Genomic DNA, 24,713 nt, shown 5'->3' with positions numbered 1-24,713 from the left:
ATGGGATGCTAAATTAAGTCTATTACTAATAGCAATGCCCCTATTTTAAGGAATTACTATTATTCTTAACCATTCCTACATCTTAGCTTAAAGCTTGGACAAGGAGTGGGGATGAAAATACAATTTGTTACTTGAAATAAAGGAACTTCAGAAATTCGACCTTAAAACAAAGTGTTAGAGCGCATATTTCAATGAAGACATCTTACATTGATTCTATATAGTCTTAATAATAATGTTATTTTATAGGTTATTGCCTCCCCGACCCGTACAACACGCCGAGGTTGCGAGAGGTCGTCGAGAAGTTCATGCAGAGTCTGCGAGATCCTTCATTACCTCTACTTGAATTGCAAGAGGTTAATAACTTACGTTATATATAAGATCACACACAATTTCGTTAATTATGAAGATTTTTTTTTATTTAAACCATATTTTATTTGGTGGTAGTACTTTGGGCAATCCCATCTGGGTAGTAATATCTACTAATCAGATGTTCTACCGCCAAACAACAGTCCGGTTTAAAGTGGAGTGAGGCACAAGGGACATAACATCTTAGTTCCCAATGTTGGGCGTGCATTGGCGGTATATGGAATCGTTTATATTTCTTACAGAGCCAACGTATATGGATGGTTGTTTTCACTTAAAATCACGTAGTCTATTTGTAAATGGTTGCTGTATAATGTATATTCGATTGAAATTACTTTAAAAACGCCCAGATTAAAATCAAATTCTTTGCCTCCAGGTGCTGTCGTCCACATCCGGCCGCATACCCCTCTCCGTGGAGAAGAAAGTCCGCAAGCTGATGGCGCTGTACGAGAGGAACATCACCAGTGTTCTGGCTCAGTTCCCCAGTCAACAAATCGCGAGCGTCATCGACCAGTGAGTTGAATCCTCCCGTTTAAATGTTTAATTATTAAAACACATATTAATTAAACTTTATATAATATAGTAAAGACATGTTTAAGACAAATCGTTTCTCCAACTTAAGTCTGTTTAAATTAAAGATGAACTTCGTTCGTTTCAGTCACGCGGCGTCGTTGGCGAAGAGAGCGGATCGCGATGTGTTCTTCATGAGCACACAAGCCTTGGTCGTCTTAGTGCAGAGATACAGGTGATTTCGGACTTGGCGATGTTTACAAGAATATCGTGTGAATCTATAAGTATTTAGAGAGACTTCTATAAGTCTTCTATAAGTATTTACTTGGTGGTAAGGCTTTGTGCAAGCCCGTCTGGGTAGCTACCACTCATTCATCAGATATTCTACCGCCAAATAACAGTATTCTGTATTGTTGTGTTCCGGTTAGAAGGGTGAGTGAGCCAGTGGTTGGTGGCGCATTGGTGATGTAAGGAATGGTTAATATTTTTTACAGCGCCTTGTCTATGGGCAGTGGTGACCACTTATCATCAGGTGGCCCATATGCCATATTGTTTTTGTTAATTTATTTGGTTATTCATAGTGTAAAGAAGATTTATAAATGATAGTTGATGATATAATATTTTTTTGTAAAATGTGATAATAGTATTTTAATTCTTAAATGTTTTGCTTATAGGAATGGTATCCGTGGCCGCATGAAGGCAGCTGTTCACGATCTACTCAAGCAATATTATCAGGTCGAGAGTAACTTCCAATTGGGTAAGTCTAAATATATTTTATAACGATACTATTTCCGATATACAGAAATACATTGACTATATTAAAAAATATTTTTATTGTGGCTTTGTGCAAGCCCGTCTGGGTAGCTACGGGTAGTACCATACTTATCTTATATTTCTCTTAAAGCGCTGATGTTGGGTAGTGGTGACCACTTACCATCGGGTGACCCATTTGTCACTCTGCCTCCCTTTGCCATAAAAAATATGAAACAATTTTTTGCCTATCGGTAGAATTGTCTACTGGGCGTCATTGAGAAGGTCCCATTGGCTCATACGATACCATACTGAGTCAGAGATATCTGTGGGAAGGTATCGCCTATCGTAGTTACCAGCAAAAGGTCGTAAGTTTGTTAAGCGTTCCGCTCGTGCGCAGGCTCGTACGACAAGTGCGTGATGGCGCTGCGCGACCGCCACAAGGACGACATGCAGCCCGTCGCCAACATCATCTTCTCGCACAACCAGGTCGCCAAGAAGAACCTGCTGGTGAGTGCCTCGCCCTTTAATTAATTATATTTATGGTGAGATAATGTCGCCAGGCTAAGTGACTCTCGTTCTCGTGTGTCAGGTGACCATGCTGATCGACCACCTGTGGTCCAACGAGCCCGGGCTGACGGACGAGCTGGCGGCCACGCTCAACGAGCTCACGTCGCTGCACCGCGCCGAGCACAGCCGAGTGGCGCTGCGGGCGCGGCAGGTGCGGCCCGCCGGCGGTGGCGGTGGTGGTGGTGCTGGTGGTGGTGCTGGTGGTGGGGCGACAGCGCTGTGAACGCTCGCTGACTGTCGCAGGTGCTGATCGCCGCGCACCAGCCCGCGTACGAGCTGCGCCACAACCAGATGGAGTCCATCTTCCTGTCGGCGGTCGACATGTACGGCCACGACTTCCACCCCGAGAACCTGCAGAAGCTGATCCTCTCCGAGACGTCCATCTTCGACATACTGCACGACTTCTTCTACCACACGAACGCCGCGGTGAGCGAGATTACGTTTCATTGGGGGTTACATTAATCAATACGGACCGCGAAGGATGCCCAAAGGAATTAGTTTATGATGATAAGTTCATACAGCTCTTGTCGGTTATTCAAGAATTCCAATTAAAAACTAAATTATAACAACTTCTGAGCAAAGGGCTTTTCACGGTAGCATGAGCAAGCGATCCTGTGATGCCCCTTTGAAGAGACGGAGTGGGTATCGTTGGTCTTTTAGAGGGTATTGCGGTAGCACCAGTCGTTTCCAGCATCCCTCTTCACTTAGGGAAAACGCTTAAGAGCGTTTTTTCAACGAAAAAAGGGTTTCCTCTATCTAATGTTCTATATTTGGTTTTTGTTTTCTGTTTGGAAACAAAACTTTCTTTAGTACTGCAAAATATATGCGTACGGAACGAGGATTTAGCGAAATTTCAACGTCAGTCAGAGTAAGAAAACCTTTATCAAGTCGTAAACTTTTAGTACTTTATGAAACTAAATCATACATACATGCCCAGTGGTTAGAACGCGTGCATCTTAACCGATGATTTCGGGTTCAAACCCAGGCAGGCACCACTGAATTTTCATGTGCTTAATTTGTGTTTATAATTCATCTCGTGCTCGGCGGTGAAGGAAAACATCGTGAGGAAACCTGCATGTGTCTAATTTCACCGAAATTCTGCCACATGTGTATTCCGCCAACCCGCATTGGAGCAGCGTGGTGGAATATGCTCCAAACCTTCTCCTCAAAGGGAGAGGAGGCCTTTATCCCAGCAGTGGGACATTTACGGGCTGCTAATGCACATACAATTACACTAACACAGTATGACAACTGGGTTCAAAATAGTGTACATTGCGACGCAATATGTCAAACTCAATCGGTAAAGCAGATTATCGCTCATACTGAGCACACGAAAATAGACCTTAAGGTGACGAACCTTTTCTTACCCCGACTGTACATTTAATCAAGATTTTTTTTATCGCTCGCGTTTTAGAAGTAGTCGTGAGATGTTAGGTATTAGAAATAAGCCTTTGTCCTTGCAGTTACAGCTCGCCTCATATCAAAGACATCAGAGTTACTTTCGCATTTGTAACATTATTGTACATACAGTAACTAAAAGTTAAACAATTCATTTCAATATTTATTTTTATTAATACAATAAGAAGCTGACATCAGATAAGTAAAGTTCAAAACAGCTCAACTAAAGATACAAGTATTACTGTCCCTCTCTCGCCACAGTTTATTAGAAATATCGCTGTCCCTCTCTCGCCGCAACACCTCTCCCTCTCTTTCGCTCCGCGGCTGTCAGGCAGCTTAATGTTGAACTACGTATCGAATACATCAGTAATGTGGAACTTACTTTAGCGAGTTAAATCATTTTCAGTAAAATGTAATTGAATGGCCGTTTTGTTGAATAGCAAAAACAAATGCGTTATTTAATATTATATTAAGTAGGTCTATCCGCGCTCCACGCTTTCATCACATATTCTAAACCAATGGAGCAAAATTTAGTATCGTTGTGTTTCGGTTTGAAGCGTGAGAGAACCAGTGTAACTACACCTTATCTCAAAGGCAATGTAAGGAATGGTTAAAATTTCTAACAGCGCCAATGTCTGAGTGGTGATCAGCAGTCGGTCCATTTGTCCGTCATTAATATAATAAAATTAAGCTTAAAAAATACAGAATGATTGCTAAATAAATGTATTTAAAACATGTATAAAATTCAAGTGCTCTAATAATTTTTCTAAGATCGTAGTAATGTGTACATGGAATACGAAGAGTTCAGTATCTGTAACAATAAGATAGTTAAAATATTATAATTGGTAACTTCCATACATATTACATTACATTAGCAGCCTGTAAATTTCCCACTGCTGTGCTAAGGCCTCCTCTCCATTTGAGGAGAAGGTTTGGAGCATATTCCACCACGCTGCTCCAATGCGGGCTGGTGGATACAGATGAGGCAGAATTTCGTTGAAATTAGACACGTGCAGGTTTCTTCACGACGTTTTTCTTCACCGAGCGCGAGATGAATTATAAACACAGATTAAGCACATGAAAATTCAGCGGTGCTTGCTTAGGTTTGAACCCGCAATTATCGGTTAAGTTGCACGAATTCTAACCACTGGGCCATCTCGGCTTCTATACTTCCATATTTGCATTGCATACAATCAATAGTTATTCAATATAAGCGATGTTGTTGATATTCTCTGATCAATTGTGCAGTACATCGTCAAGACATTTTTATTTATTGTTTCGTGTTCATTTTAAAAAGAGCTATTCTCATATAGTGAATCTATTCGCCCATACACCCCCCCCCCCTTCTCTCTCTACTCATATTCTTGAAACTTATTTTTTTTATTGACATTAATATTATATATACTAAATTAACTTACGGTTACAAATAAATCCATGTCGAATATCATTATATTAAACGCTGTTATCTCGATGGGTATCTGTAAATAATAATTATTATGGTTCATCCCATGAGTCAAACACCAAGGATGAGTCATGGATATACGATATTGGAAATACTGCAAGTATTTCGAAAAGGGAATATATTGTTATAATATATTGGATATTAGTCTTAAATACGTTCTAAAACTATTAATCTAAGATGAAACCTTCGCGTAAGCGTGCTCCCCAAAAAAGCGACACTTATAACACTTATATAGAAATACCCTTGCGTTTAAAAAAGAAAGAAATGTTTATTTAGGACAAGGCACTATTAGAAAAAGTATAAAAAAATAAAATAAAGAATACACTACTTAATGTACAAAAAATAAAACAACAAAAAAGGGGAAAGAAATACAAGAAAAGAGATTTGGTAAGCAATGATAGTAATCGTGGCCTAAGGTGCACCATTCAGTTTCCAAATGGGGTTCCAAAAACCCAAAGCTGATTTACAATGGTACCCTATGCTAGCGTAGCTAGATGACATATATTTTTATTAGTTGAAAAATCACACATGAACTGTTGGTGATTTATTTTTAGAGGAAATATGTGTTAAATAGTACCTGGCCCCTAGCAATCATGAATAGTAGAGTTTTCCGGATACTATTCGAAGGTATGATCTCCCATCCCGAGCAGTATATTAACGTAGCAGTTTCCATGGACTGAAATTCAATTTTTTTTACATTAACAGCCTGTAAATTTCCACCTGTAAATTAAGACACATGCAGGTTTCCGTTTCACGATGTTTTCCTTCACTACCGAGTACGAGATGAATTATAAACACAAATTAAGCACATGAAAATTCAGTGGTGCCTGCCTGGATTTGAAGCCGTAATTATCGATTAAGACGCACGCGTTCTAACCACTGGGTCATCTCGGCTCATTTGGACTGAAATAAACAACGAATTTGTAAAGTAGGGCTTCGTGTCTTGTCTGTGCTGGAACACCCACTTGTCCACTCGTCCGCTCGTTGAGGATTTAGGTACTCTCTGTACTTACAATGTATACTTACCATATGTTTAAGTTTAGCTGAATATCGACACGGTAGGTATATATGTATGACTGTTCCAGTCATGAAAATGATGTACCGAAGATCCAAACCGTAACCCTGGAAGTGAAAAAAATTATAGAAATATTATAATTACTTTAACTGGTTATTTGATATAGACAGATGTAAAGACGGTTTTTCTTATGTATAAGGTAGGCGGATGAGCTAATGAGGTACCTCATATTAAGTGGATCCACTTAGAAATTGGCACTGTAAGAAATATTAACCATTCCTTTAATCGCCAATGCGGGACCAACCTTGGCAACAAATATATTATGTCCCTTGTGCCTGTAGTTACACTAGTTCACTCAGCCTTCAAACCCGAACACAAAAACACTTAGTGGGTCACCTGACGGTAAGTGGTTAACGACTTACCATCGGGTGGCCCAATTGCCCGTCCGACTTATATCAAATAATCTATTGCTCTACAGCTTACCTCTGTTATGTGATACATACAAGTTCCAATTTGTATCATTGTAGCGATTAAAATGAGGCCGAGCCAAATGTTGAAGGTATCCTGGATTAAATCTACATATCTAAAACAAGTGAATTATGATTAAATATGACACTATCCATACCATACGGTTGTCGCATAAATATTAGGAAAGAAGAGAAGAATAAACAGTTGTTGGATTCAGGTTGGAAATTCAGGCAAGCAACACTATCGTACGTGTGCTGTAGCGTTTTTTTTTATCATATCGGTAGGCGGACGAGCAAATGGGCCACCTGATGGTAAGTGGTCACCACCGCCCATAGACAATGGCGCTGTAAGAAATATTAACCATTCCTTACATCACCTATGCACCAACAACTTTGGGAACTAAGATGTTATGTCCCTTGTGCCTGTAGTTACACTGGCTCAATCACCCTTCAAACCGGAACACAACTATACTGAATACTGCCGTTTAGCGGTAGAATTTCTGATAAGTGGGTGGTACCTATCCAGACGGGCTTGCACAAAGCCCTACCACCAAGTAAATGATGATGTTGTCAAGTATCCTGCATGTTTCAGATTATGTTCTGAAAGTTCTGACATGACTGAGGTCGATGCTTTCTATCATTTCGTCCTTCAATTATTTAGCATATATTATTTAATAATAATAATGAAATATACTTTATTTAAGTAGGTTTTTACAAGTAGCTTTGAATTTCCATTTTACAGAACGGTATCAAATGTAAAGCTACCACCGGTTCCGAACGTAGATTCCGAGAACAACAGCATCATTTCCAAAAAAAAAAATTACAGTTAAATATAATTACTACGTCCTGTCTGAAAGTCAACAAGTAAGCTCTCACACTTGTGTCTCCAAATTAAACTAACGTGAAGAAGTTCTCACTCTTGTCGGTTCTTCTCTGAATCATACTTAACCTGTAATATATTTACATTCATACGAATCCAAAAGTGATCGTGCTAATGGAGTTAAATTGGTATATATGTTACTGTAAAAGCTCGAACTAAGGTAAATCTTAAGATTTTCCAGTAAAACCTAAGATTTACCGATATGAGTTGGTAAATGTAAGTATTTATTATAAAGGGACGACTTTTTCGGACTTTCACCATTTCAACCTAACCTAACATGTAAATCCTAAGATTTACCAAGTGAATGATGGTAAAAGTTCAAATCACAAAGTTTTATGGCCATTTACCATTCATAATCGGTAAATCTTAGGTTATATTTACCGTAGTTCCAGCTTTTACAGTAACATATACATGTGTTTATATTACCTCTTTAATTTATTCTGTTCTCGAATAACATCAACAATTCTATCATGGATATCCATTTCGCTAGCTGCTCTCAGCGCGTCTTCAACCGCCTTACAATACAGCTCCATTTTCAAGCAAGCATGGTTGATGCATAGTCCAAAAAATCCATCGTACCCGGTGAAGTTTATGACGTATAACAAGCAAGCGTACAACATGTAAATGAACATTATTTCGAAGGTCGGCGAATCGAACCTCCCCTCCGGTTCCATAAATGGTATGATCAGGTCGTGTACCATGTGCTTTGTGGGTTCGGATTTGAAAAGGAAGTTGTATATGTTCAACGTGACAGCCATGAACGGAAACGTCATGACACAAGTGATAACAGTGACGGCCCAGCACTTCTCGCTGTACAACAAACTGTTGGATATGCTCTCGTTAATGATACTCTTGTAACTGGGGGGTAGGCTGTTAAAGGATGCATAGTCGTTGTCGATTTCGTCGACGATTCCCTTTGCGGGTATCTTCTTGTAGTACATGATGAACATCTGATGGGGTAATGGTCAATTTTAAGTCGCTATTTCTTGCGTTGTTTCATGTTCGTCGGTTATAAGTTTGACACCAACGTTTGTCGCTGTTTGGCAAATGTTGGCTTTTATGAATTGATTTTACGAACTCGTTTAATGGGATTCTTTGTTACCAACTCGAGCTTTTTTTTACATTGTTAATGTACATTCATTCCCACTGCTGGGCTAAGGCCTCCTATCCCCTTGAGGAGAAAGTTTGGAGCATATTCCACCACGCTGCTCCAATGCGGGTTGATGGAATACACATGTGGCAGAATTTCGTTGAAATTAGACACATGTATGTTTCCTCACGATGTTTTCTTTCACCGCCGAGCACGGGTTTGAACCCGCAATCATCGGTTAAGATGCACGCGTTAACTCTAGGCCCTCTCGACTCCTTTCAGTGTTATATATATGGATCATGGTGAGCATTAAGTCAATTTCCCCAAATGCCACGTATTTTTGATTAAAAAATAAGATATTGTATAACGATATACTAAACATGAACTTTAGACAGACGAGGAATATCGATTAAAGTACATAATTGTATTGATCTATTCGATATATCTATTTATGCTGTCTGAAATACAAATTATTATCTAAATCAGATAGTCTTGATGATATATTAATTAGGTTAAGTTTAATCAATAATTATTGCTCAGTATAATATGTCTAGAATTAAAATTAGGCACTATGGATGAAATTACTTTATTCACCCCTTCTTTTTTAATTGATTTATGAAATATACTTACCTTGAATATACCCCCGAGAAACGGTCCAACGACAGTGCTATGTCTGATGATGTTGATGATGTCACGTCGCTTCCAGCAATTGTACATATCGATTAGAATCATTATCGATAAAGGTACAACACTAATTAGGACAAGCACTGGAAATGAAATAGGAAACTAGATACTGTAACAAAAGTTTGCTTTGACGCTTAGTTTGCTGGCAAAAGTGAATTCTATTTAGTACTTAATAACGTTTAAATTTAAATTTACATAATTCCAATTAAACTTTTGCCATACTTGGATCAGCCTAGAATAAGATGATATCTTCTTAATAGGATAGGAGATGTTAGTCCACCAAATCAAATCAAATCAAAATATACTTTATTCAAGTAGGCTTTTACAAGCACTTTTGAATCGTCATTTAACAAACTATTTAAAGTAAAGCTACCATCGGTTCCGAATGTAAATTCTACCGAGAAGAACCGGCAAGAAACTCAGTCAATACTTGAAGACCAGTTAATATAGAAAAGATAAAATAGTGAAACGATACTTACATATACCGACTATACGTCGCGTCTCCGTCTTCGGATTCGGGTATATTAACCCGACTCCCATCACGAAGGGTATAATCTTGTACGTGTCAACAAAGGTCGTGTAAATTATTTCTATAAAATTATATTATGTTATATATTGTTCTCTAGTTGTCGTTCGTGGTTTCGCTGGTGAAGGTTGATATTCAGGTGTTAGGTATAAAAAAGTCTATGTCCTTCCTTGAAGTTCAAGCTCGCTTCATACCAAATTTCATCAAATTTAGTGGTATTACCGTGAAAGAGCATAGACGGATAGACAGTCATACAGAGTATCGTGTTAATTTTACTTAGCTTATAATATTAATAGACTTTATGCTTTGTAGAGGATATCTAAAGTTTTGGTTTACGTGTCATAAGAAGTCTGGGTATATATTATCATTAGCATGAGAGGTCTTGGGCAGTATTTATGGGTTAAACCACGAACTACACAGAAACATCCAATAGCTTTTATACGTGCCGATGTGGAGTTTGAACCAAGGACCTCGCCTTATTAGCTAGCTGCTAAAGCAACTATGAACGCTAAACGAAAGCAAATATTAACTTGATTTTAAAAGAATAGATAGATTTTTTTTGGTAAAAGTTTCAGAAACCGATCATTAGCTGTTATTACCTTTATTATTATTCTTGCTGCTTTTGTGGTCGTCCATCTTGTAAAGTTTCTAATGGATATCTATAAAGATAACGTATCTAACAGCTTTTTATTCAATTGCTCATATAAGTATACAAGCAGGGTGTTCAGAAATTGTGTCTAGGATTTTATATATGAAAAAAATGTCTGTCCATTCCAAATATTTTCTCCAATTAATCTAACAGTAAAACTTGTGTCAGAAATGACACTACAGTAGCTCTAATGGTCAGGATTCAATTACTGCAATTAACATCGATCGATAAAGCCGTTGAACTATTGACGTTTTAAGTTTTGTTATGTCAAAGATATATTTCCGCAGACTTTTGGAGTAATTCCAGTTTGGATTTTGGAGTAAATCGTAGGCGACATTTTGATCTAGAATAAACTAAAACTCGCCAAGAAGTTTTTCAAGTTATAGTTTCAATTATGATCGCTCTCAGTACGATTAAATCTGATCTTGCGTTTGCTACCTAATACATTGACCGATATACCATAGATCCTATTCAAAGAAATTTCTCAAAAAAACCTTTGGCAATAAATAGTATTCTGTTGGGCACCGTAAGTTGTTTCTACTTAAAATGTATTTTAATTAATTTCGTGTATCAGATGAATGGATAGAGTAAGGAATGAGAAGCTATCTGGAAACCGGCTGTCTTGATATGGGCATGTCATGCGGAGGAATGAGGAGCATGTTGTGAGAAAGGTTTTGAGAGTGTATGTGGATGGTTATAGAGGGAGGGGACGACCAAAGAAACGATGGATGGATTGTGTGAAAGACGATATGGTTAGAAAGAATGTTACTTGTGGGATGACGTCTGACAGAGAAGTATGCAAGAAGAAGACATGCTACGCCGACCCCAAGTTAAATTGGGACAAGGGCAGGAGGACGATGATCGTGTATCAGATGAAATTTTGCCTCATTAATGCTTGGTGAAATAAGCTCTCAAAATTTGCGAACGCCTTCGTCTAGCAGTGTAACATTTACAGTACTGTTACCAACTCGTGTGAAATAAATTGCTACAAATATTCGGCTTGGTCGTTCTTGGCATCCTTGATAATGCCTCAGGCAATACAAGTAATGTGTAAAAGCATATCGTGTTCAAAGGAATCGTTGCGATTATATTACTATAGATAATATCTTATTTAATATTAAATTAGCAATTAGTGTTTGAGCTTTATGATAGAAATTATTTAATGATAAAAAATTGTCATAACCTTTCGATGTAATAAATCAAACGGAATAAAATAATATCTTAATGAATTAAGTTCTTATTAAGTTGAATTATGCTTATTAAAAGTTATTAGGAACTAGTTTCTGCTCGTGACTGTAGCCGCGTGTGATGCGTTTGGGGGGGGGGGGGGTTTCTGGTCACAATGCGAATGCTAAATTTCACTATGATCACTTGAGTAATTAAGACGTTAAGTGTAACAAACGAATTAATTTTTTCAATTTAATAAAAAGGATGAAACAAAAGAAAAACAATTGAATTTTTGCGTAATATTATTGTTATTATACTTTTCAGGACATATGAATCCAATTTATGGCTAAATGCATTATCTCTTATGCTGTTATAGTATGTTATAGTCAGATTACGATGCTGTATTAGTATATGTTCTGGAATAATTAAGAGCCACTTATCCATTCAAAATGTAATATACCAGAAGACCGAAATCTTCTTCCACCCACCAAATAAAACATGACATTTTGAGCTGGGAATTGTTTTCACAGAATTCCAAGACTTTTCCGTCACTGGGCAATTCGTTGGAACAGTACAGTGGTATTATATATTTACATTATCCTACAGGTATGTAACGCAGCGCTGGAAGTATACGTCCGTCGCGCGTACACGTCCTACGACATCACGTGTCTGCAGCATTTGGCGCTGTCCGGCGAATTGGGGGTCGTTCATTTCCAATTCGTGCTACCGACTGGTCATCCGAATAGGTTTGTTAAGTTTTCTGTACCTTCGAACGAAATAATATATTACAAATCAACATTTTTTTTGATGGTATTGGTTGGTAGACGAGCATATGGGCCACCTGATGGTAAATGGTCACCACCGCTCATAGACAATGGCGCTGTAAGAAATATTAACCATTCCTTACGTCACCTATGCGCCACCAACCTTGGGAACCAAGATGTTATGTCCCTTGTGCCTGTGATTACACTGGCTCACTCACCCTTTTAACCGGAACACAACAATACAGAGTACTGTTATTTGGCGGTAGAATATCTGATGAGTGGGTGGTACCTACCCAGACGGGCTTGCACAAAGACCTACCACCAAGTAAAGATTAATAAATTGGTTAATTAATTCTATGAGCTATCCTAACAACCGTTGGATTGGAAGAGACCGCTATGTAGCGATAAGGTCGCCAAAATTGTCCGCGTCTTTTATTTAGACTGGATCTAAGTTATAAATATTTATATTCTCTGTGTAGTGTACAATAATTGATAAAGTAAAGTAAATTGATTCCATATCTGTATGTTGAAACGTCTTGAAAAGAATACAGAAAATGATGTACAGTCGCTACAAAAATGTATTTTTCTTTTCAATCTTTATAAATTTTGTTAATTGTTTCTGTGAGTTGGAATATTTCAGCGGATGCTTTCAGTTTAATTTGGTGTCAATACCGAATACATTTCTTTTTATATATATTTTTAGACAGTTCTTAATCGGTATGTAATATTTCTTTGATATTTTAAATAATGTAAATGAAAACGAATAAATATTTATATGTATAAATGTTCGTTACCAGAATACCAATAAGTCAATCGGAGATCGAGCTGGCGTCAGCCCAGGATCAGGAAGGCGTTCCCGCGGAGCTGTCCACCGCCGCGATGAGGAAGTGCCACCACCGCACCGGGGCGCTGGCCGCCTTCGACTCGTTCGAGCAGTTTGTGGAGTACGCGGACGAGCTGCTGGACCTCGTGCACGACTTTGCCAGCTCAGCCACCGTCAGGAAAGAGGTGAATTTGAGTTAAATTTTTAGTTTTAAGTTTGGGTGCAATAGAGAGTTAATAAAGTAATACCCCGAACTTACGCGATAGGTGGGACCGAGCGCTATGCGTGTAAGTCGAATTCGCGTAAGTCGGGGTACAATTTTGCATATAAAGACACACAAAGTATGTTTAGTTGGGACCGGAGAGTAAGTAAAACAATCATTTAGGAAATAAATGTGTAACTAGTTGTAGATAATATGACAAAATATATTATTAAAAACTGTATAAACACAATTCGAAATTATTTTATTGTAAGGGGTTTCATAAAATCTAACAAAGTCTTCTGACTAGTCAATGATTTTTTCTTTTCCAGTAAAATCTGCTCGTAGCATGCTAGTAATTTTTTTATTCCTTGTTTTGTAACAGAAATGCGCTCTTCGTTCGAAATCTACATATGCTTTCCATAATTGTTAACCCTTTCTCAATTGAACTGAGGGCTTCACACAAGTTTCCAACTGTCAATTGAACTGTGCCCGAAGAATCAAGATTCTTAATGTCTTCCTCTTGTTTACGCATTTTTATTAACTCATCAATTTTAAGCTCCTGGTTGTGTGAATCCAGCAATTCTTGAACGTCATCGCTACTCACTTTTAAATTTATTTGTCTAACAAGTTCGACAACGTCTCTCATCACATTACCAATTTCGTCAGGCCCTGGCACTGATTCTGCCTGCGTCTCAGTACAGAAAAAAAATAGACAGAGTTTTTTCCGAAAGACAAATAGACTAGAAAATTAAAAAATCGCGTAACTCCAAATTCGCGTATGTCGAGGTAGCGTAAGTCGGGGTATTACTGTAAAATAAATAAACATAACATTGCATTTCCAAACATTTTTGATTTCCAAAAAAAAATATCTACTAATAATTTTATTTATTAAATTTTTTATTACTTTAATAAAATAAAGCAAACATCTTTATTATCTGTGGAACAAATCTTCTTAAGATAATTGATACCTATTGTATATCATTTCTAAAAATGTACTAACTCACAATACATTTTCAAACGACCTTTGTGCAATGTTATTAAAAATAATTTAATATTGGCAATGAGTAATTACTGCGTTTTTTGTCGGTTCTTCTCGGTCAAATCTACATTTTGGTTTTACCTTTGGACTAGATACAGTTCTCTAAAGCGATAATTCAAAAGTACTAGTAAAAACCAACCTTAATAAAGTATATTTTGACTTATTTATTTATAATGGTATTTTGTTGTAGGATTTACAAGCGCTGCAGGATGGCAGTGAAAATAGGGACAGCACAAGTATCAACGTTGGGCACGATTTGAAACCGAACATTGAGGAAGAAGTGGTGAGTACCGGGCTGTTCTAATAAATAAGAGTATTTTGATTGACAGTACTTTATAAAGATTCCGTCGATATTGAAGTGAAAATAGGGAATATGCGTGTGATTCTAAAATCCACAATAAATATTTTTTAATATTTATGTGGTTTTTTTTATTACAAAAATAAGTGCGAAATTAAATGTTGGCCCGATCGAACGTGACGTCACAGTCTACAATCATGTCAACATCGCAGAGCACAACGCTTCTACACGAGATCACGAGTTATTTTTTATCATAGACTCTGACGTCACACCGCCGGAATTTTTCTATATAAGCTATGCCATATACACGCATATTCCCTAACGTCATAAAAACGAGAAATGTAATGCGTATCGGGCGCCCGGCAGCCGCTGGAGCCGATCCACATCCTGATGATCGGCGTGCGCGACAGCGGCGAGAGCGACGACGGCGCCGTGTCGCGCCGCTTCGGGCACTTCTGCCGCCTGCACGCGCGCGACCTGGCGCTCAAGCGCATCCGCCGCATCACCTTCATGCTGCTCATCAAGTACGCCGCCGCCCCCGCCTCGCCCCCCCCCCCGCCGCACCCCGCCGCGTGCCGGTGGATCTAATATCGTATTAAACGTTCGCAGGCGTCAGTTCCCCAAGTTCTTCACGTACCGCGCGCGTAACGACTTCAAGGAGGACACGATCTATCGCCACTTGGAGCCCGCCTCCGCGTTCCAGCTGGAGCTTTACCGGATGAGGAGCTACGACCTGGAGGCTCTGCCGACCAGCAACCAGAAGATGCACCTGTATCTAGGGAAAGCCAAGGTATATACCATCAGGTAGTCATTAAATTATAACTGATGAGTACCATCAGTGGCACTGTCAATGTAACTACAGGTCAAAGGACATTATTCCCAAGGAATGAGTATTATTTCTTACAGCGCTTATGTCTGTGGATGGCGATTATCCTTTACCATTGTCATGTTTCAGAAACTACTGAGTTTCTTTACAATTCTCGGTAGAATCTACATTATGAAGCGGTAGTTGCATTCTTTAATATTCAATTGAATCCTGTAATATAACGAAGTATATAATTTTACAAAATGTAATGAAAAACATCTGGATCCGAATCTTGAACCTTCGAGAAAAGAACGTACTTATTCCTTAAAGGCCGGCAAAGCACCTGAAACCCCCTTGGGGTTGCAGATGTCCATTGGCGGTGGTAATCACTTTCCATCAGGTGAGCCTCCTGCTCGTTTGCCCCCTATAACATAAAAAAAAAAAGAATTCGAAGCTAGTAAAATCGTTCGAGCTCTTGAATGAATAGAATTATTAATTAAAAATATTATCATCTGTAGGTAAAGAAAGGCCAAGAGGTTACGGACTTCAGGTTCTTCATACGTTCCATCATCAGGCATCAGGACCTTATCACCAAGGAGGCGTCCTTCGAATATCTACAGAACGAGGGGGAGAGGTAACTATTGGCAGTAGCTTAATCCACGTTAAACGCCCTGTTTCACGGTCCGTCTTAGTATTATGTATTATTAATATTTTCTCAATAAAAGGGCTATCAGACGCAACAGATTGATTAGCAAGGCATATTAAGACAGATGCAGTAGATGAGATGACAGTGTTGTTGATTGTTGCTCAGTCACGCTCGAACTTTCAATTTCAATAGCGAGAGGAGTAAAATTAAACAAACCTTGAATTAATTTGATTTTCATTCCAAAGTTCTAGTAACTTCGACGACATTTAAAATTCAAGGTCATAGTCGTCTATTTCTCTTCACTCCTCCTGCCATTGGAATAGACAATATGTTATTTCTTTTTGGTAAACTAATACTTCCTTAGGCGCATTATGAAAAAGTAACCGTGAATTTTTATAATACGCGTTCATAGGGTGACAACTATATGATAGACTGCCTACACGGCGAAGGTGCTCGCTAAACCGTCAGTTAAATGTCAAGTCACTCGAAATAGACAACTTCACACCTTACTATACGGTGTTTATTTTATTGCACATAAATTGTGAATGTTTAAATTTTTGCGTGAGTGTTTTAGTACTGGTGACAAAACAACACTATTGCACGTACTACTATCAGTACTGGTGACAAAAGAAGAAATTAAATTTGTCATAATTTTAATTACGATTGCCTCCGTTCAATACAAAAATGTAGTTGTTCGTGTGAAGTATATACATTTGTTATATTCTTGATTTGTTTATGTATACAGAGTGCTGTTGGAAGCGATGGACGAGCTGGAGGTTGCGTTCTCTCACCAGCTCGCGAAGAGGACCGACTGCAACCACATATTCTTGAACTTCGGTCCCACCGTCATCATGGATATCGCTAAGGTTATCATACATACATAACATATTTAAGTACTAACTAATACTTTTAAACTCTAGAACGGATTAGATGAAATTTGGTATGTAGAGAGTTTGAGTTTCGGAGAAGGACATTGGCTACTTTTTAATTCACCCCTCGAGGGGGTTAAACTGGGGTTTAAATATATTTAGGTAAAACTGGGGTTTAAATATATTTAGTTCTAATTATATCCGTACATGCATCATTAAGATTTAATGGAATTTATTTAGACTTTATATATAATTAATCTCGTGCTCGACGATGGGGAAAGACATCGTGAGAAAACCTGCATGTGTAGGATATTATGACACATGTTTACCCACCAAACTGCACTGGAAGAAAAATAAGGCATAATAATTCATATAATTATTCTCAGTAGAAGGGCTACAGGACATTTACGTTTGTTCCTGTCCTTATTTTATAGTTTGCTTATAAACAATTGTAATAGATATGTTTCTCTTCGACAGATCGAAGAGTCGGTGCTCGGTATGGTGATGAGGTACGGGCCCCGGCTCTGGAAGCTGAGAGTCCTGCAGGCGGAGATCAGATTTACTCTCAGAATTGGTTAGTGACATATTTGAACAATACCTTATACAGAAGGAATTGTTAATACTGTTTTTTTTTATATAAATGGCGAATCATCTTATCGTTTTTACTCGCACGCTGTTCGCAACTATGTTGCACACTTTATGGTTACAAAAAATAATATAAATCACATTGATTTTTTTTAAATAAAAGATGATATTGAGTTAATACCGAATTTTGGCTATAGCAACTACAAAGCATTACTTCGATTGCTTTTCTAAATTTAAATTAATACAAACTTATGTATACGGCTATTTTTGTTTAAAAACATGTGTTTTGATAATTTCCTTTGTTCCAAGGGCCCGGAGCTCCGACGAAGAATATCCGTCTCTGTCTCTCAAACGGTTCGGGCTATTCGTTGGACGTGTACACGTACGAGGAGGTCATCGACCCGAGGACCGGCGTGGTGAGCACCTAGACATATTATACACTAGCGATCGGACCCGGGTTCGCACGGGTAGAATTTATTACCATAACACTCAATAATAATATAATAACTCCATAATGAAATAAAACTAGTTTTTAACGGATTTAATCGCGTATATTAATTATTTTAACATCCCGACGTTTCGAGCACTTTGCAGTGTTCGTGGTCACGGGCAGACAGTCTGCCTGCCGTTAAATCCGTTAAAAACTAATTTTATTTCAATGTGTAATAATCGCGAAAATCTAAGAAAACTCCATAATGTAGATTTCTATTAGTGAAAAAACTGAATAACTGAATGAGCCCACATGAATAATGAATATTTAGATTTTGAACAAACAACAAATAAATATGACCTCTTTATAATATTATAAATGAGTATGGATGTCGATATATTATTAAAAAAGATGAATTAACTTCTTTCACATTAAGAGCAAGAGCTCTCGACCAATGGTATCGCGTCAATTATTCTTATAATTCAGGTATTCATAATGGATTATCGAAAAAATGTCGTCCTGGACGTCAGTGAAGAATTCATTCCGGCTATGGTCATTCTTAAAGATTTGCCAACTGTGCGCAGTTATTACACTGTGTATACAACTGTGTGTTTGAAAATAAAGACAATCTATTGTCTGGCTCTTTTATAACACATTAGCAGCCCGTAAATGTCCCACTGCTGGGATAAAGGCCTCCTCTCCTTTGAGGAGAAGGTTTGGAGCATATTCCACCACGCTGCTCCAATGCGGGTTGGCGGAATACACATGTGGCAGAATTTCGTTGAAATTAGACACACGCAGGTTTCCTCACGATGTTTTCCTTCACCGCCGAGCACGAGATGAATTATAAACACAAATTAAGCACATGAAATTTCAGTGGTGCCTGCCTGGGTTTGAACCCGCAATCATCGTTTAAGATGCACGCGTTCTAGCCACTGGGCCATCTCGGCTCTTATACACAGTTTCTTGAAAATAAATCTAAAACAACTATTTATTAACACGACCAAGGATTTAAACCCAGGGCTATTCGTAACTGCAGCCTTTTAATCTAACCACTTGATCAATGAGGCGCTTTTGTTACAAGTATAAACATGTATAATAATTTTTTTTACAGATAATATTCCAATCGTTCGGACCGAAGCAGGGTCCGATGCACGGTCTCCCGATATCGACTCCCTACGTCACAAAAGACTATTTGCAGCAGAAGAGGTTTTTGGTAAGCTTTTAAAAGATCACCTTTAAAGAAAAGAGATTGTCTGAGCAAGCACAAAATATTATTATAAATAATAAAAAAATAAATATTTCGAATGTTAAATCAAGGGAGACTTATTTCTTCTTTAAAAAAAAATATGTCGCTAAATTAGGAGCTTGTGCTAATAATTTCGCCAGATAAATAAATACCGATAAGTTCCAAACATTATCAAAAGTGCCGTAGCCCAAATTGAAACAATCCGTTTTTTCCACAGGCCACGTCGCAAGGCACCACATACGTGTACGATATACCGGACATGTTCAGACAAGTGGTTGAGAAGCGGTGGCGGGAGTGCATCGACGAAGGCACCGTTGATGGTGAGTTTGGACTTTTTAATTTGGTCATGTAATAAATTGTTAACTCGGTAGAAATGAAAGTCAAAGCGAATTGAAAACCTCGAGGTGACATAGTGTCTATTATTGGTATGAAGTAATAATCGTATTTAATTATATTAATTTAACATTTCTGATATATAATTTAATTATTTTACTGACACCAATAACAATAAAAAAACGCTGTATTAAGTAGTAGTAGTTGGTAGAAGATATCTCTTCAAATACTTAAATAATGACTTTGAGTATTGTGTGGTTACTCAGGGCCCCCTCCTGACAACGTCATGAATTCCGTGGAGCTGGTGATCGAACCGGACGGCGAGCGGCGCGTGGTGGAAGTCACAAGGCTTCCCGGACAGAACACCGTGAGTATTGGACCTGTTCGCTTTGGACTCTAGCTGTGAGTTTGATAAACAAGAGATGTACGACGTGCCGAGAAAAAAAAAAAGGTGCCAGAAGCTAGTCGTAGACTGCGCTAGAACCACTGGACTTCAATTTGGTTTTTTTGGTTTATTTAACATGAGGTTTTGTCTAATTTTGATTCTGTTGATAAACCACTGGTATTTAATAAAAATCCATGAAATTCTATATGTCGATTCGTGTGGAATGGCATTTTTACACGACTGAACAATACCAGACAATTGTGTTCGTTGTTTTATTTAATAAAGAATCAAATCCAAATTTTTAAAGAGATTAAAGAGTGTACGAGTAGTGCTGAAGTGCAGCCTGTACGGTGTGTATGTATGTGTATGTGGCAGGTGGGCATGGTGGCGTGGCGCCTGTCGCTGTGCACGCCGGAGTGCCCCGAGGGGCGCGACGTGGTGCTCATCGCCAACGACCTGACGCACTACATGGGCTCCTTCGGCCCGCAGGAGGACTGGCTCTTCTACCGCGCCTCCGAGTACGCGCGCGAGAGGAAGATCCCGCGGGTACGTCGCGGTTGCGTTCAATTATATAATATCGAAGGATTTGTGAAAACACTTTACTATTTTGAACCAGTCAAGTTTGTTGTATGAAGTAAACACATTATAATTCCAATGATTATATTTGCCAGCTGTACGTGAGCGTGAACTCCGGAGCGCGTATTGGCGTGGCGGAGGAGCTGAAGGGCGAGTTCCAGGTGGCTTGGGTGGACGGGGAGCGCCCCGAGCGAGGCTTCCGCTACCTGTACCTGTCGCCGGAGGCCTACTCCAGGCTGGCCGCGCTCAATTGCGTCAAGACGGAGCTCATCGACGACGAGGGAGAAGCCCGCTACCGCATCACCGACATCATAGGTGCCAGCCCTGATTTAAACGATCTATATGTTACTATGTGATCAAAAGTCGTCTTTTTTACTTTTACATATAAAGAGAGGAATTGATTTAATATTAATCGAAAGATACCGTGCAAAGATTTGCTAAAAAAATTTGTTTAGTTTTGTTCAAGAAAGGGGGGGGGGGTGTTGGTGGTAAATCAACCAATACTACTCACATATTGATATGTATATTGGAGTTATATTATACTAGCAATACCCATGAGACGTTGTCCTATCTCTATAGACAAACATACCAGATACATACCAATACTAATACGCTATTTCACAATGCGAAAAATAAAGTGTCAATTATTGTAATCAGTATATATTTTAAGTTTAAAAATGGTTATTTACTAACGAAAGTTGAAAATAATAATTAATTTATTCAAAAATCTAGACATAAAAATGCATTTTTTTAAACGTTTGTCACGTGACACAAAAAGCTCCTGATTGGTCGGGCTTATGATGACGTCACATGCTTGATAACCTCGTTCGCTTACTGTATGTGGATTATGTGTGCCATAGATTACAATACAGGCACATGACGTCACCGACCCCATGGCACCGCTATATTGTCAAGTAGCGTTTTCGCGTGCTATTTAAATATATAATTTTTAATTTGATATTTTTCAGTAAATATGTACTAGAATTAAAAAACACAACTTTTACTGGGTTCCTTAACCTCTACTAAATAGTATAAAGTGTATTTTAAAAGCCAGTCAAATAACCTATTGCTTTGCCGGCGAAGTATCATGTTAATCTCGCGCTTGGAATAGTACACTGATGTAGACGTTCTCACTCGCAGGCAAGGAAGACGGTCTCGGCGTGGAATGTCTGAGAGACGCCGGTCTCATAGCCGGGGAGACGGCGCAGGCCTACGAAGACATCGTCACCATATCCGTGGTCACGTGCAGGGCCATCGGTATCGGATCCTATGTGGTCAGGTCGGTACTATATTTTATTTACTTATATTACATGGATACGTTTTATGTTAAGTTTATGGGATTGATGTTCTATGAGAAGTGTATGGAGATAATTTGATACTTTAGTATCAATTTTAAACATAATGATCAATGAATGGTCCCAGTTTCTTCGGCAGGTGAATTAGTTAATTAAAAACGTACAACCTGTAGAATGAATCGTTCCGATCCCCAGGCTCGGGCACCGCGTGATCCAGGTGGACTCGTCGTACATAATCCTGACGGGCTACGCCGCGCTCAACAAGGTGCTGGGCCGCGCCGTGTACGCCAGCAACAACCAGCTGGGCGGCGTGCAGATCATGCACAACAACGGCGTCACGCACGCCGTGGCGCCCACCGACCTGGAGGCCGTGCGCACCGCCGTGCGCTGGCTGTCCTACGTGCCCAGGGTGAGCGCCGCGCCGGCCCGCCCAACTCCGAGCCCGATCGCTCGCTACCCACGCCCTCTGCTTCCAGGACAAGACGAGCATGGTGCCCATAATGAAGTGCGCCGATCCCATCGACCGGCCCGTGGAGTGGGTGCCCCCCCGCGCCGCACACGACCCCCGCCTCATGCTGACGGGAGACAACGCGCGGGCCGGCTTCCTGGACGCTGGCTCCTTCGACGAGATCATGAAACCTTGGGCGCAGACCGTCATCACCGGTCAGTACTGCCCTGTGCCTCGGTTGAGCCGCCTTTTATTTTAAATAACGTCTGTGTAACCTTCAGTGGAACGTCTAGATCGTAAATTACGACCACAAATTTGGGTATGCACGAAGCTATTAGCATTCGAAATCAGTTTGTTTCTACACTGCTTGTATCCTCCAACTCCTTCGCTTATATGCCTTATTTGTAATAATTGCACGTGAGACTACTATATCGTATTGATATAGGAACACATATGTCACGAATAATTTATATAATACTAGCAAAACCCGCGACTTCATCCATATGAAATTCTGTTAGTGACGAAAATGATTCATGAACTTTTACAATACATACAAGCTTTTTTTGCCAACATTACTCTCCCAAAGACGGAAAAATGGATTAAGAAAAATTGTTCTACAGATTGTATTCAAGATTGAATAAGCGCATCGCCATTCACCTATAACTTATACAAACTCACTTATACAATAACGACATATAAATGTTATGTAGGTCGCGGTCGGCTGGGTGGTATCCCAGTGGGGGTGATCGCGGTGGAGACGCGAACCGTGGAGATCACGTTGCCTGCTGATCCTGCCAATTATGACTCGGAATCGAAGACTGTGCAGCAAGCCGGACAGGTGAGGGGACTCATATATACATATACTAGCTGAACCTGCGGCTGTAACCGCGCTAAATTTTTAAAACACAAATCTTCAACTCCCGTTTTAAGGGGTGGACTTTCGTAAAATCCCTATAAGTAACCTACCTGCCAAATTTCAAGTTTGTAGGTGTTATAGTTTCTTAGATTTCGTGATTAATCAGTGAGTAATAACGTGCTCGTCCATAGGTTTGGTTCCCGGACTCAGCGTATAAGACGGCGCAGGCAATCAACGACTTCTCCCGAGAGAACCTCCCGATACTCATCTTCGCTAACTGGCGAGGCTTCAGTGGAGGACAGAAGGGTGAGATTATAGTGTCAGAATCTTCTATACAATTATTGTATGACCATCTTGATGGTTTCGGAGATCAATATACATATATATATAGTATACTATATGTCTATAGGATTTGAAAAGTATAAATTGTATCTATTTTGTTTTTATAATTTTAACGAATGGAGTTTATTTCTCGCAGATATGTACGAGCAAATCCTGAAATTCGGTGCGGAGATAGTGCGAGCGTTGCGCGGCGCAACCGCTCCCGTGCTCGTCTACATCCCCCCCGGGGCGGAGCTGCGTGGAGGGGCGTGGGCCGTGGTGGACCCCAGTGTAAACAACCTACGCATGGAGATGTACGCTGATCCGGAGGCCAGGTTAGTGTAACAACCCGCAAAAGTCCCACTGCTGGGCAGACACCTCTTTAAATGGATATGTTTGGAAGTTATTTCACCATGGCAAAGGTGGTCGGCTGCGATTATCGGTAAAGACGTGACACGTGTGTTCAAACAAAGCTATGAAAAGATATAAAAAAAATCTGTAAAATCTTCATTTCATATCTGCTATATAGTCGGTGATAAGGCTTTGTGAAAGACTGTCTGAGTAGATACCACCCACTCATATGAGCCTGTGCAACTACCGGCACAGGAGACATAACCAATTCTTGGACCATTTCTCTTCCTTGTTTATATAAATGACCTGCCACATCTCCTAGGTGATAAACTCGAGATAGTATTGTTTGCTGATGATACTTCTTTAATTTTTAAAATAAAAAGACGTCTTTCAATATATGACGATGTGAACAATACTCTCTCTGAAATAGTAAATTGGTTTAGTGTTAATAATTTAATGTTAAATAGTAAAAAGACTAAATGTATTAAATTCACTACTCCCAATGTAAGATGTGTCAAAACGAGTGTACGTTTAAACGGGGAAGCATTAGATGTTTTAGAATCAACAGAGTTCCTTGGTATGACAATAGACTCTAAGCTCCAATGGGGCCCCCATATATATAAATTGGCGAATAGACTCAGCTCTGCAGCCTATGCGGTAAAAAAAATTAGACTTTTGACTGATGTGGATACGGCTCGGCTTGTATACTTCAGTTATTTCCATAGTGTAATGTCGTATGGCATCCTACTCTGGGGTAATGCAGCTGACATTAATACTATTTTTGTACTGCAGAAGAGGGCTATTCGTGCAATTTATAACCTGGGCCCAAAAGATTCGTTAAGAGGTAAATTTAAAGAAATTAAAATAATGACTGTCGCTTCTCAATTTGTTTTTGATAATGTTATGT

The 24,713-nt window shown here is 39.3% G+C and overlaps 1 protein-coding gene and 1 pseudogene across 2 annotated transcripts in view; one reads left to right on the top strand and one right to left on the bottom strand.

The window, feature by feature from the left end:
• The window catches only part of LOC125075027 (acetyl-CoA carboxylase), an 83,806-nt gene that overhangs the window by 51,028 nt on the left and 8,065 nt on the right, over positions 1-24,713 (top strand). For both annotated transcript variants that reach the window (XM_047686574.1, XM_047686575.1), the window contains 27 exons: positions 247-353; positions 740-876; positions 1,022-1,108; positions 1,548-1,630; positions 2,024-2,133; positions 2,216-2,344; positions 2,437-2,619; positions 12,138-12,277; positions 13,093-13,303; positions 14,550-14,642; positions 15,024-15,181; positions 15,267-15,447; positions 15,981-16,096; positions 16,854-16,974; positions 17,455-17,551; positions 17,872-17,978; positions 19,107-19,208; positions 19,459-19,561; positions 19,841-19,941; positions 20,335-20,505; positions 20,631-20,850; positions 21,676-21,814; positions 22,026-22,239; positions 22,307-22,493; positions 22,989-23,116; positions 23,326-23,440; positions 23,613-23,790. In XM_047686574.1, the coding sequence (XP_047542530.1) occupies positions 247-353; positions 740-876; positions 1,022-1,108; positions 1,548-1,630; positions 2,024-2,133; positions 2,216-2,344; positions 2,437-2,619; positions 12,138-12,277; positions 13,093-13,303; positions 14,550-14,642; positions 15,024-15,181; positions 15,267-15,447; positions 15,981-16,096; positions 16,854-16,974; positions 17,455-17,551; positions 17,872-17,978; positions 19,107-19,208; positions 19,459-19,561; positions 19,841-19,941; positions 20,335-20,505; positions 20,631-20,850; positions 21,676-21,814; positions 22,026-22,239; positions 22,307-22,493; positions 22,989-23,116; positions 23,326-23,440; positions 23,613-23,790 (3,718 nt within the window). The remainder of the gene's footprint in view (positions 1-246; positions 354-739; positions 877-1,021; positions 1,109-1,547; positions 1,631-2,023; positions 2,134-2,215; positions 2,345-2,436; positions 2,620-12,137; positions 12,278-13,092; positions 13,304-14,549; positions 14,643-15,023; positions 15,182-15,266; positions 15,448-15,980; positions 16,097-16,853; positions 16,975-17,454; positions 17,552-17,871; positions 17,979-19,106; positions 19,209-19,458; positions 19,562-19,840; positions 19,942-20,334; positions 20,506-20,630; positions 20,851-21,675; positions 21,815-22,025; positions 22,240-22,306; positions 22,494-22,988; positions 23,117-23,325; positions 23,441-23,612; positions 23,791-24,713) is intronic.
• Positions 4,358-13,730, bottom strand: LOC125075028 (annotated as a pseudogene).

Source organism: Vanessa atalanta, chromosome 29 (assembly GCF_905147765.1).
Source record: "Vanessa atalanta chromosome 29, ilVanAtal1.2, whole genome shotgun sequence".
Lineage (NCBI taxonomy): Eukaryota > Metazoa > Arthropoda > Insecta > Lepidoptera > Nymphalidae > Vanessa > Vanessa atalanta.
Note: the sequence above shows the minus strand (reverse complement) of the source record. Positions and strands in the feature narration are given on the sequence as shown.